This window comes from Hemitrygon akajei, chromosome 10 (genome assembly GCF_048418815.1).
Source record: "Hemitrygon akajei chromosome 10, sHemAka1.3, whole genome shotgun sequence".
Lineage (NCBI taxonomy): Eukaryota > Metazoa > Chordata > Chondrichthyes > Myliobatiformes > Dasyatidae > Hemitrygon > Hemitrygon akajei.
In genome coordinates, this window is record NC_133133.1 from 172830740 (window position 1) to 172843050 (window position 12311).

The window sequence follows — 12311 nt, forward strand, 5'->3', positions numbered from 1 at the left end:
CTGGTGGGTGGGTTCAAACTGCTGCGGCGGGGCTTTAGTGTGCCGCTGCACCTTGGCTGTTTGGCACTGCGCGCACATTCTGTCCCATTCACTGACCTGCTTGCGAAGTCTGTGCCACGCGAACTTGCTGGAGACCAGCCGGACGGTTGTCCTGATAGATGGGTGTGCCAAACCGTGTATGGAATCGAAAACTCGCTGCCTCCAGGCTGCCGGGACGATGGGGTGAGGTTGGCCGGTAGCCACGTCACACAGGAGGGTCCTCTCACCTGGGCCTACGAGAAAGTCCTGCAGCTGCAAACCCGAGACTGCGGTCCTGTAGCTGGACATCTCGTCGTCTGCCTGCTGCGCCTCCACCAGTGCTGCATAGTCTACCTCCAGGGACAGGGCCTGGACAGCTGGTCTGGAGAGTGCGTCCGCCACGACGTTGTCCTTTCCCGAGACGTGCTGGATGTCTGTCGTGTACTCGGAGATGTAGGACAGATGTCGCTGCTGGCGAGCCGACCAGGGATCGGACACCTTTGTGAACGCAAAGGTCAACGGTTTGTGGTCCGTGAATGCGGTGAATGGCCTGCCTTCTAAGAAGTACCTGCAATGCCGGATTGCCAGATACATTGCCAACAGCTCCCAGTCGAAAGCACTGTACTTGAGTTCAGGTGTTCGTAGGTGCTTGCTGAAGAATGCCAAGGGTTGCCAGCACCCCTCGATGAGCTGCTCCAGCACCCCACCGACTGCTGTGTCGGATGAGTCCACCGTGAGTGCGGTGGGAATGTCCGTTCTGGGGTGCACCAGCATCGAGGCATCTGCCAAGGCTTCCTTGGCTTTAACGAAAGTGGCCGCGGCCTCCTCGTCCCAAGTAATGTCCTCGCCTTTACCCGACATCAGGGTGTACAAAGGGCGCATGATATGGGCTGCTGAGGGGAGGAAACGGTGGTAGAAGTTCACCATACCAACGAACTCCTGTAGGCCTTTGACTGTGTTGGGCCGGGCAAAGTGGCGGATCGCATCTACCTTGGCGGGCAGAGGTGTTGCCCCATCTTTGGTAATCCTGTGACCCAGGAAGTCGATGGTATCGAGGCTGAACTGGCATTTGGCCGGGTTGATCATGAGGCCGAAACCACTCAGGCGGGAGTAGAGCTGGCGGAGGTGGGACAGATGCTCCTGGCGACTACTGCTGGCTAAAAAGAATGTCGTCCAAATAGATGAACGCAAAGTCCAGGTCGCGTCCCACTGCATCCATTAGCCACTGGAACGTCTGTGTGGCATTCTTCAGGCCGAACAGCATTCGGAGGAACTCGAACAGGCCGAATGGAGTGATAAGTGCTGTTTTGGGGATGTCTTCAGGGTGCACCGGGATTTGATGGTATCTCCAGACGAGGTCTACTTTGGAAAATATTCTTGCCCCGTGCAGGTTTGCTGCAAAGTCCTGTATGTACGGCACGGGGTAGTGGTCTGGAGTTGTAGCCTCTTTCAGTCTGCGGTAGTCCCCAACCCCCAGCTGCTTTGGGCACCATGTGCAGGGGGGAGGCCCATGGGCTGTCAGACCTCTGTACGATCCCCAATTCCTCCATCCTCTTGAACTCCTCCTTCGCCAGGCGGAGCTTTTCCGGGGGGAGCCTTAGTGCGCAGGCGTGGAGGGGTGGTCCCTTGGTTGGGATGTGGTGCTGAACCCTGTTTCTGGGCATGCAGTGCCAGAATCGATGGAAAGTCTGCCAGGATTCTGGTGAATTCGTTGTCCGACAGCATGATGGAGTCCAGGTGTGGGGCCGTCAACTTGGCTTCACCCAGGGAGAACGTCCGAAAAGTCTCGGCATGTACCAGTCTTTTCCCTTGCAAGTCAACCAGCAGGCTGTGAGCTCGCAAGAAGTCCGCCCCCAGGAGTGGTTGGGCCACGGCGGCCAGTGTGAAGTCCCACGTGAACAGGCTGGCGCCGAACTGCAGCTGCACTGTGCGGGTGCCGTAGGTCCGTATCGTGCTGCCGTTTGCAGCCCTCAGGGTGGGTCCTGGCTTCCTGTTGTGGGTGTCATACCCCGTTGGGGGCAAGACGCTGATTTCCGCTCCGGTGTCGACCAAGAAGTGGCGTCCCGACTGTTTGTCCCAGATGTACAAGAGGCTGTCCTGGTGGCCAGCCGCCATAGTCATTAGTGGCAGCTGGCCCTGGCCCTTGCAGGGTGGCCGACAACGGTGGGCTTTTATGCCCCACCGTTGGTGGTAGAAACACCACTGTTCACTGGCCTCCTCAATCCTGCCCTTGTGTTGTGTGCGCCCCCGGGCCTGGTCTGGTCTGCTGTTGGGCGCGTGGCCTGATAATCTGACCGACGGACGCCACGCTCTCCCTCTTGGCTTTCCACAGCACGTCTGCCCGGGCCGCCACCTTCCGGGGGTCGCTGAAATCTGTCAGCCAGCAGCAGATGTATTTCCTCGGGCAGTTGCTCTAGGAACGTTTGCTCGAGCATGAGGCAGGGCTTTTGTCCGTCAGCCAGGGCCAGCATCTCGTTCATCAATGCTGACGGCAGTCTGTCTCCCAAACCATCCAGGTGAAGCAGGCGGGCACCCCGCTCATGCCATGAGAGGCCAAAGGTCCCAATGAGCAGCGCTTTGAATGCTTCATATTTGCCTCCTTCTGGGGGCGACTGTATGAAATCCGCAACCTGGGCGGCCATCTCCTGGTCAAGAGCGCTCACCACGTGATAGTAACGCGTGGAATCAGAAGATATCTGCCGAATCTGGAACTAGGCTTCTGCTTGGCTAAACCACACGCGTGGTCCAGAAAGTCAGCAGTTTTAGCGAAACTGCGTGAACAGATGAAGAGTCGGTCATCTTTGGTCCAAATCCCGTTTGGACCGTCGGGGTCACCAATGTAGCGATATGCTACACGCAGCGCTGAAATAATGACACGCAGTTGGTAAGTCGTTTCGAGACTAGTTTATTCAAACTTTGCAGCGCTGGCATTTAATCCCTAGCGCCGCCCTCTCCGGGCGGAAATGACATCAGAGGTGCATTACCAAAGTCTCCCCCCGCACGCTGGCTATTTGTGAGATGGTTCACCTGCGCAGAAAGTGGGTCACCACAAGAAGAAAATTAAAAGGCCTTTAGCTGTAACTTTTCTCTGTGTACTTGAAATTTCACGCTTGAAAAATTGATTGCCCATACCAAGGAGTTTAAAAAAATATTTTGTCATTTATTGTGGAATTTTAGAGTCTCACTTAATTCTGAATGAGCTAATCCAACTTTCATTACCCTGTTCATGGAGAGCTAGTGAGCAAATTCAACTGTTGCATTCATCGTAACTTTTGGAGGAGCCAGGTGGTACATAACAGCAGTTTCCAGATTTGTATGTTTAACCATTTGCATAAGCTTCAAGAAATAGCTGTTTGAATTTTGCTGCATAATAATGGCAAATGCTTTCAGAGTGAGGCTATTATTACTACAAAAATTGGGCCAATAACTTGACTCTCCTGTTTTTAATCTCCCAGAATCGAGTAAAACAAATCCCAATGTCAAGGTTGTTCTGTGAATTCATACAGAAGGGCTTCTTTTCCTTTTTTCAGTTTTGTGAACAGTAACTGTGGTAGCATTTTTTTAAAAAAAGGTACATATGTTACCAGAGATGCAGACTTGTAGTTTGTAAGATCTGGATGGTGTACATACAGATTAATGAAAGATTAGTTTCTGCAATTGAATCTTAACCGTTCATTCCTTCCATGACTAACATTTGGGAATACTAACATTTGGGAATAAGTTACACACCTCACCGATAAGTAATTTATGGAGATGTGTACATATACACAGGGTGGCAGTGGTTTTTTTTTACGAGGTCGAGTTGCGAGCTTGACATCAACCCGGCACGGATAGAGAGTGCACTCGGGTGGCGTGTCACTGGATCGAACTCGGGAACCTCCGTTCTCGAGCACAGCATTGATCTCACTGTGCCACCAGCCGACCTTTACACAATGTAACCAGTGTGTGAAAGATATTAAAGTGGAAAAGCCTTGCACAGAGACGATCCCACTCTCTCGGCCTCAGAAGTCAGGATCCAGTGGCATGAAGAATTGTTACATCTGGCAACTTCCTTGGCTGCATTGGATGACCGCGTCTTCTGAAGTGCTCTGCCGTGTCCTACAAACTACATAATGTGCTGTTGCAACACCTCCTCAGCAGTTGAACCCCTGGGGTTTCCTCTGTCTGATCCAGTCAGGCAGTCTTCGCATGCTGGGATGAGCAAATTCCTATCTCACCAAGGGTTTCAGACCCATTGGCTACCCTCACCTGGTTTAGCCAGCCTGTCGAAGCCATTGCCCGGGGTGTGGCCGCTGTCGCATGCAAACAGCTGCGAGGAGCCACAGGTGAGAGCTAGGCGTTGGTGGGGACCAATAGGTGACGAGCCACTCCAACTAGTGCGACAAGCCACCCATTTAGAGGTGCTACCCCTCCCATGCACCCCATGGAGATGTAGAACTTTCAAAAGATGCACAGGATAATCAACTTGTATGAAGATCCTTGTATAATGTTTACATGAAAGCACTGGATGGTGCTTTGTGTGCCCGAAGAAATGTTTGAAATAGATGTTGCTAAACAAAGCAGAAATTGCACATATGATATAAAATAAATGATTTGGAATTTGGGTAACAACATTAAAAATATTAAGTAATGTAATTTGGTTAGATATTCAAGTTTATGTAATGTAGTAGACTTTTGCTGAAAGAGAAAAAGAATTTTCTTAATTGCTTATTTCTAAGGTTGTTATTAGTATGCCATTCAGTTGTATTGCAAAAAACAAAAAAAAACAAGAAATCTAGTTTTATGAAGTTCAAAGTAAGTTTATTGTCAAAGTACGTATATGTCACCACATACTACCCTGAGATGTATTTTCTTGTCAGCATTCACAGTATATACAAAGAAATACAATAGAATCAGTGAAAAAACACACTCAACAAAGATGGACAAACAGCCAATTATGCAAAAGACAACTAACTGCCAATACAAAGAAGGAAAAAAGAGCCATAAATATTGAGAACATGAGCTGAAGAGTCCTTAGAAGTGAGTTCATAGGTTGTGGAAACAGTTGAGTGTTGGGGTGAGTGAAGTTACTCCTCTGGTTAATGATTCTGATGGTGGAGTGGTAATAACTATTCCTGAATCTGGTGGTATGGGACTTGAAGCTTCTGTACCTCCTTCCTGATGGCTGTAGTGAGAAGTGGCTGTTCTTTTGGTGTATATCTGTATTGTTTCAATCAACCTGCCCTTTTACTGACAATTAAATGCTGTTGCCAAGCCTTTCTTTAGAATAAAATGCAGATGTGTATGTGTGCAACTTAAGAAATAATTCTTCAGCTTGCCAAACCAGAATGAGGGAGTGTTGTAGTAAAAAGTCACAAGAGCTTTTAAGTAAAAGCTTGACCCTTATATGGTAGTCTAATGTTTGCAACTGTAAGTTATGTTTCATAAAATTTGTTGCCTCATTTTTGCTGTCCCATTTTCTCCACCCCAAACCCAAGTCATAAGAATCCAGAGTGTGTTTGTACCGTTTGGCCATTATCTCTACATCTTTTTGCAAAGTATTTGTAAACCTACTTTCTATTTGTATCATCAGTCTTTCGGACTGAAGTTTCAAGCTTTGTAAAGTTTCTTCTGTACAGTTTGTACTTGTGGCAAATACTTATGGCAGTTAGTTATGAGAAATGATGAGTAAAAGTCATCATAGAAACATGAAGGATGATTTCAGAACTTTCAGTGACTTTGTGGGACATTTAGTAGACTAGAAGTTATTTTTTCATGAATGGAAAACCTCACTCCAAATTGTTGACTTGGTCATAAATGGGTAATTGGTGGTCAGCATGGATGTAGTGAACCAAATGTGCTGTTTCCCTTCTGTATTTCTTTATAGCTAGCTTAGAAAAGCTTAAATAAAAAGCTTGTGTGGATATTTTTTTTGAGAATATTGAACAGTGGTATTCTGATTTGCCTTAATTTTGTGCAGTCAGTGAAATGGCATCATAAATAATTTTTGACATGCAGACATTTTGCACTTTGGATATTTGATATTGTTCTGTTTAGTTTTTGATTTATCCATAATTTTAAAGATCAGTTTTTTTCCAAATGCACCTGTAGCTGTAACTTGGAGAATCTGTGATTTTGGGCAGCAACCTTTGAATATCAAGTGAGTAAATATGGGTTAAACAAAATCTGATTTCAGTATTGGCCAATTAAAGTACCGTAGATTCCGGACTACAGAGCGCACCTGATTAAAAGCCGCTGGCTCTAATTTTAGAAATAAAATCAATTTTTTACTTGTACAGGCCGCACCGGATTTTCGGCCGCAGGTGTCCCACGTTGTAATATGAGATATTTACACAGAAAGATATTACACGTGAGGATTTTTTAACTTTTAATTAAATCCATATGGTAACATAAACAAATACATATTGCAAATGCTTTTTTTCGAACCGTGCCTGTAACGCGGCTACTTTTAAATATACGTTGCGTATACTTCTTTACTGAACAACATTCCAATATCTCCTAACGACTGGTAAAAAATATATATACTGCAGCCTACCAGGAAAAGTTATTGATCGCCTTTAACTTAAAAGCAGCGTTTTCGCTCCGCCGCTCCCCCCCGCCGTCCCGTTTATCGCAAACCGGTATCCCACAAGACGCGGCGAAACCGGGTGTGACGTCATAGCATCCCGCGATGTAGTACAGAAAACAAATATAGTTAAAACAGTTCTAACTTTAACTAACAAATGAATTACTAAGCGAAAATATTATAAACTAAATAACTGCCATAAAGGCAGCACAATGCTTTTCTTCGAGTGTTTTCCATGTTGATGAGGGTGAGTACAAATGACTGATTTACAATAATTTAATTGTGAAAGTGCGCTTGATTTATCGTACAATTTCATTGGACCTCTGTGAACTACTCATCAATTTTATTGGTCTACTGTTACGAGGCAAAATGTTTTTGGCGGCATGAAAAAAAATAATGCAAATAATGAAAAAAAATAATGCCGCAAAGTTCAAAGCTGTTCAAAATGTGGGAAAAAAGTAGCGGCTTAAAATCCGGAATCTACGGTAACTATTACTGTAAATTGGCTAGATGAGATAATGAAAATTAAGGTTTGGATCCCACTAACTCAAAATAAGTGCTTTAACTGATTTAAAGATTTGAATGTGTCTTTGAAAATTCTCATTGAAATTCAGTGTTCAACCACTACATTTTTCTTTTCGAGTGTGGTAAGCTTTAGCTCGATAACTACTTATCTTAAAATATAAACATGTTCACCATTGTAACCCTTATTATTAAATGGTACAGCAGCTGACACTGCAAAAAGAACTGATGTCTTAGTAAATTGATCCTGATGTCTGCTTGCTGCTTGGTTAGTTAAAGAAATCTATGCAGAAGCATACTAAGTGAAAGCCTCATTCACAAAATAATCTGGAAATCTTAATTTTTTCCCCCTCCTCTCTACAAAATGGCATAATGGGGAAACACTAAAAAGCATGAGAGATTAAAAAAAAAAAATTCAAGTGTGTAGAATGAGCAAATGAGAAGGATCTATTACACTTGGTAGAAGGGTTAAAGCCCAGGAGGTCGTATATTTAAAGTAATTGATAGACGTTTAGGGGGAGGTGAGGGCGAAATGGTTTGTATCCAGAGAACAGAGCGATTCTGGAACATTGCCTGAGAGACTGAGAAGCAGAAACCTTAAATAGTACTTGGATGTGTACTTGAAGAGATATGACCATCTGAGTTTATCAGTGCTTGGTGTTTAGCTCACAGTGTGTTGGATGATTCAAGTACTCCAACATGTACTGCTCAGATGAAATATCCACCGCAATGGTATTTCTGAAATTTCTATAATGCCGTTATGCTCTGGCTCTTGATGCAACAGTAAAATAAGCAACTGTGTCAATTCCACTGATAGTTGTATCTTAAATTAATGTTAATTGAAAAGATGTTAATTTATTCTGTTTGCTCAACACCAAAGGAGAATTTATAGTAAATAATGAAGTATTTATTTCTTATTTATTCTTCAGGCTGATTTAAAGCTGCGATTGTGACAGCAAAAGAAATCATTGATTTTGAAGTTGGCAAATGTGTTGCTTGGTTTTCAGTTGTAAAATCAATATCCTTAATTGTTGATCATACTACTGTGCATTCATAATATTTTGATTTATTGCAGTTACCTTGAAGCTTATGAAAAGGTACATCACTTTGGGGAAGATGATGACGAGCTTAGTTCAGGTGGTCAACGAGGAGCAGTTCCTGTTGGTGGGGTACCTTCATCATACAGTTACCAGCAGCATATATTGTCAGGTAAATGATTTTAAAATCGTATTACTGGCTTGGTGCTACTGAATCAACACGAAATATAACAGTCTACTGTAGTAATTTTATGAAATGTCCAATTTCACTTTATTACACCTGTCACTGGAATCTTAAGAACATTATTTTAGCTGATAAAGTTGGGGGTTGATAGGAAAAGTAAAGCAGGCTTAATGTCATTTGTAAACATTTCAGATCTCACTTTCTAAAATTAATTTGTTCTTTTTGCAGGTTCATAAATAACATTTGCAAAATGTCAATAATAAAATGCAATTTATGAACCCAAGATTTATCTGTTATCTGGAATTGGAACAGATCTTTTAATTACATAATTAGTTTGTGCATTATCTTTTTAAAATCCACTGGTTTTGCTTTAAACCATAGTTTGGTTAGAGCAGCAGAGGAAATGTTAATTGTATTCTTTTCCTGCATCGGTTGTTTGGATATGTAAGTAAAAAGTACCACATGGGTATGTAATATAAAAAAAAAAGTTCTGGCAGATAAATTACTGAAATAGGGCTGCAACTTTATTGTGCGTGGTGTAATTTTGAATAAATTCCCTGCCATAATGCTTTTCAAAAAACAGCCAAATGTATCAAATTTTATTTTGTCAGTTTAGAAATGCTACTGGTATAATAATAATTGTTTAATTATTTTATCAAAAATGGTGGAGAACATCCTTGCCTATATCTTATAAGAAATATGTTGGAGAACTGTATAGCAATACCCTTAACAATTTTTTGAGAGGTGTTTGAATTTACAAGGTGAGGTAATGGCTAGAAATACTTGATGCCAACAACGAGTCTGTGTATTACCTCTAGAAATTTAGTTTGTGATGCCTTCAGCCTGATATAAACATCACATAATCAAAAATTGATTTGAATATGAAAAAATGTAAACTTGAAATTCGTTTTATATTTTGCCAACCATATCTCTGTGTAGCCACATTTATTTGGGTATCACAGTTTATAAAAGGCTTTCATGGTAAAGAAGATGGCAAGAATGGTTAACTTTGAGGAATGTACTTGGGGGATAATTAGTTGTTTCTTTTGAGGCACAGTTTCATAATTCAACTGAAATTCAGTATCTTTTATTTATAACAGTCTTGATTGACTAGCATGATATGCTGTTTAACTTAGTTTACAAATACTGACCAATTTCTGATGTGAACATCTGAAGTCATTTAGTCACATCATTTGTGGATAAATCACTCCTGAAGCTTCAGTTGTATTTCTAATGAAGAGGGTATAATTGTTGTAGGCTTGTGGCTGTATAGCATGAATTTGGAAGCTTCAAGTGGTTTGCTTATTGTGTGGCTTCTCTATAGTTCTAAAATTTGTATTTCCCTATCCCACCACTATTTTATATAGCATTTTTGAAATTACGTGAATTCTGGTTAATTAGGACCAGAATATTTTGGCCAAATTAGGTGACTACCCCAATTAGCCAAAGTTTCATAGAAATAGTTAAAAAGGTATATTAAAAAAAAACTACTGTTCAATTCAGTAACTAATTATATATTTACATGAAATACAGGAAAATTGGAAACCTGGATATGTTGCTGCAGTACTATAAAACTGTACTAGTTCCAATTATTATTGGTGGAGTAATTCATTCATTGTACGCTTCCATTGAGGTGTCCAGGGATGGGGCGCACTTCTGGTGAAGGGACTTGTGTCCATTCTGGGACATCTCGCTCACCTTTGGTCTGGGCAATGCAGCTCTCACCTATGGCTCTAAGTAACTGTTTGTATGCGACAGCGGTCACACCCCGGCACACTGCTTTGACGGGCAAGTTAAGCCAGCTGGCCTTATGCCCCGGTGAAATAGGGACATGCCTGTCCTAGCTTGTGAGGTCAGCTCCGGTGGACTGTTTGGATGAGATCAATAGTGAGATCCATGGCCAAGAAGGCAGTTATGTAATGCTTTGTGAAGAATGATAGGCACAGAAGAAGGCATGGTTATCTACTGCACAACCAATGAAGACCCCAATTTGTGAAAACTACTTGTAACACTGGACCCAGACTTCTGAGGTCTGAGAGTGGAACTGTTCCGGTGCAGTGCCTTTCCACTTTAAAGATTCTCCCACACAGGTTTAACTGTCATTGTAGGATACAACAGACAACCACTACGTTGCAGTTTTCTTTTGGTTGACTATAAATAAATAAAATTAGTGGCTACACCGAGGGCAGATAATGGGCTGCCTTCATACAATGATTTTGATGATTGCATCCTCCAAATCTTCATTTTCATTGTAACATTTAAGATGATTGTTGATATCTTCAAATTCTTTGTAGTTCCCAACTTACTGAAGTAGTGAAATCATTTCATTTTCACTCCTGACTGTTTCTGACATCCCTAAGCCTGAATGCTTGAAGCAGCAGTGAGCAAAACAGTTCTAAATTGTCTTACTGCTTATTTCACACCATCTGTGACAAAAAAATTACTGCTTTTTGAACACGAAGTACACACAACAGATGCTGTTTAAAAATTGTTCACTCTATGGTGTTCACTCTAGGGTTTGATGTCAACAATCTCCTGTCCCAAATAATCAAGTGAAATCCTGGCTATTTTTTCCAATTAGTTTTTGTTCTTTTGAGTTATCCCAGATAAGTGGTGGTTCTGATTATCTGATGGACCAATTAATCAGAATCCACTGTGTTTCCAAGTGCATCTTTTGTTTTAGATACATTTTTTTACTGTTCCAGTGATGGATGATAACTTGCATCCCACAACAGTCCATCTGATGCTTTAGTTGTATCTATAGATTTATCCATATTTGAGCAAAATGCCACAGGGTTGAATTGATCAGCACAAGATGGAGTTTTAAGTTATGCTGCACATGTGTATCTTATTGTCAGTTGTTCACTCTTGATTAGAGGCGTAGCTGAAAATTTCAAGGTGGTTCTATGTGGGATTATATGTGATCATCTTGCAATTAGAATATCCAGGAATAAAGTACAGTTCTCTTGAGGCTGAATTATCACAGTACCCATTGACCATAGGCTGTGGCTTAAATCACTGGCTTTTTAAAAAATTTACCTTTTCTAGTAGCATAATAAAGCAAAGTCTTGTTTAGTCTAGTTGAAGTCTAACTAGAATGAACATAGTAGCTCAAATAATATTTAAAATTAATTTGTAGCTGAGTTCCCGACTTTAAACTTGTTCAATGTATTAACTGCTTATGAGAGGTTTAGCAAATATGTTGATTTATTTTCTCCTTTCCATTGATTTATTATGGGAAAATGTATAAACACTTTGGAAATTGCAGCAATGCACTAACCACTGAGCGGAGATTATAAAACATTATCAGTGAGAAGATTGCATGGAAATTCAGTACATAGGAAAGATTGCTGCCAGATTCAAGTACCAAGACTAGAACCTCTGAAATGTTAAATGGATAGGAATCTAGCAAATCATCTTAGTTACTGCCCATTACACCGTTTAAGGCAGCAGTGAATGCCCTCCATCTCTGTCTTTGAATCTTAGGGTTAATGGTGTTCAGGGCTTCCTTCGTTGTGCCAGTAGCTTCCTCTCAGTTTTCACTGCTATCATTCGTGCAAATCATGGTGAAGACTCAGGAATCCTGTTGCACACAGAAGGAGAAGGACTCTTCATTGTTGTTTCTGTAGCAAGGTTTCTGCATTTTCATCTCGTTTCCTAAAAGGTCTAAGGATGCACTTGGTTAGACCATGGGATTTTATCCACTTTACTAGTCTTGAGGACTGCAAATATGTTGTCTTTCATAATTCATGTATGCTTTTTTCTCTAATGGGATAAAATTTGAATCAAATCTGCAGTATAAAGCAATCAATGCAGCTGCACCTCAAGAATACATATTTAGCTTGCTGCCCTGCTCTAACTTTGTGGTTATGCTTCAAGTTCTTGGGTGTCAACATCTCAGAGGCTCTATCCTGGGCTTAACACATTGTTGCAATTATGAAGAAGGCACACCAGTGGCTATACTTCATGAGAAAATTTGAGGAGA

The 12311-nt window shown here is 42.0% G+C and overlaps 1 protein-coding gene across 2 annotated transcripts in view; it reads left to right on the forward strand.

Annotated features, from left to right (window-relative positions):
• Window positions 1-12311, forward strand: part of arid2 (AT-rich interactive domain 2) — a 126945-nt gene that overhangs the window by 38743 nt on the left and 75891 nt on the right. For both annotated transcript variants that reach the window (XM_073059721.1, XM_073059720.1), the window contains exon 4: window positions 8181-8314. In XM_073059721.1, the coding sequence (XP_072915822.1) occupies window positions 8181-8314 (134 nt within the window). The remainder of the gene's footprint in view (window positions 1-8180; window positions 8315-12311) is intronic.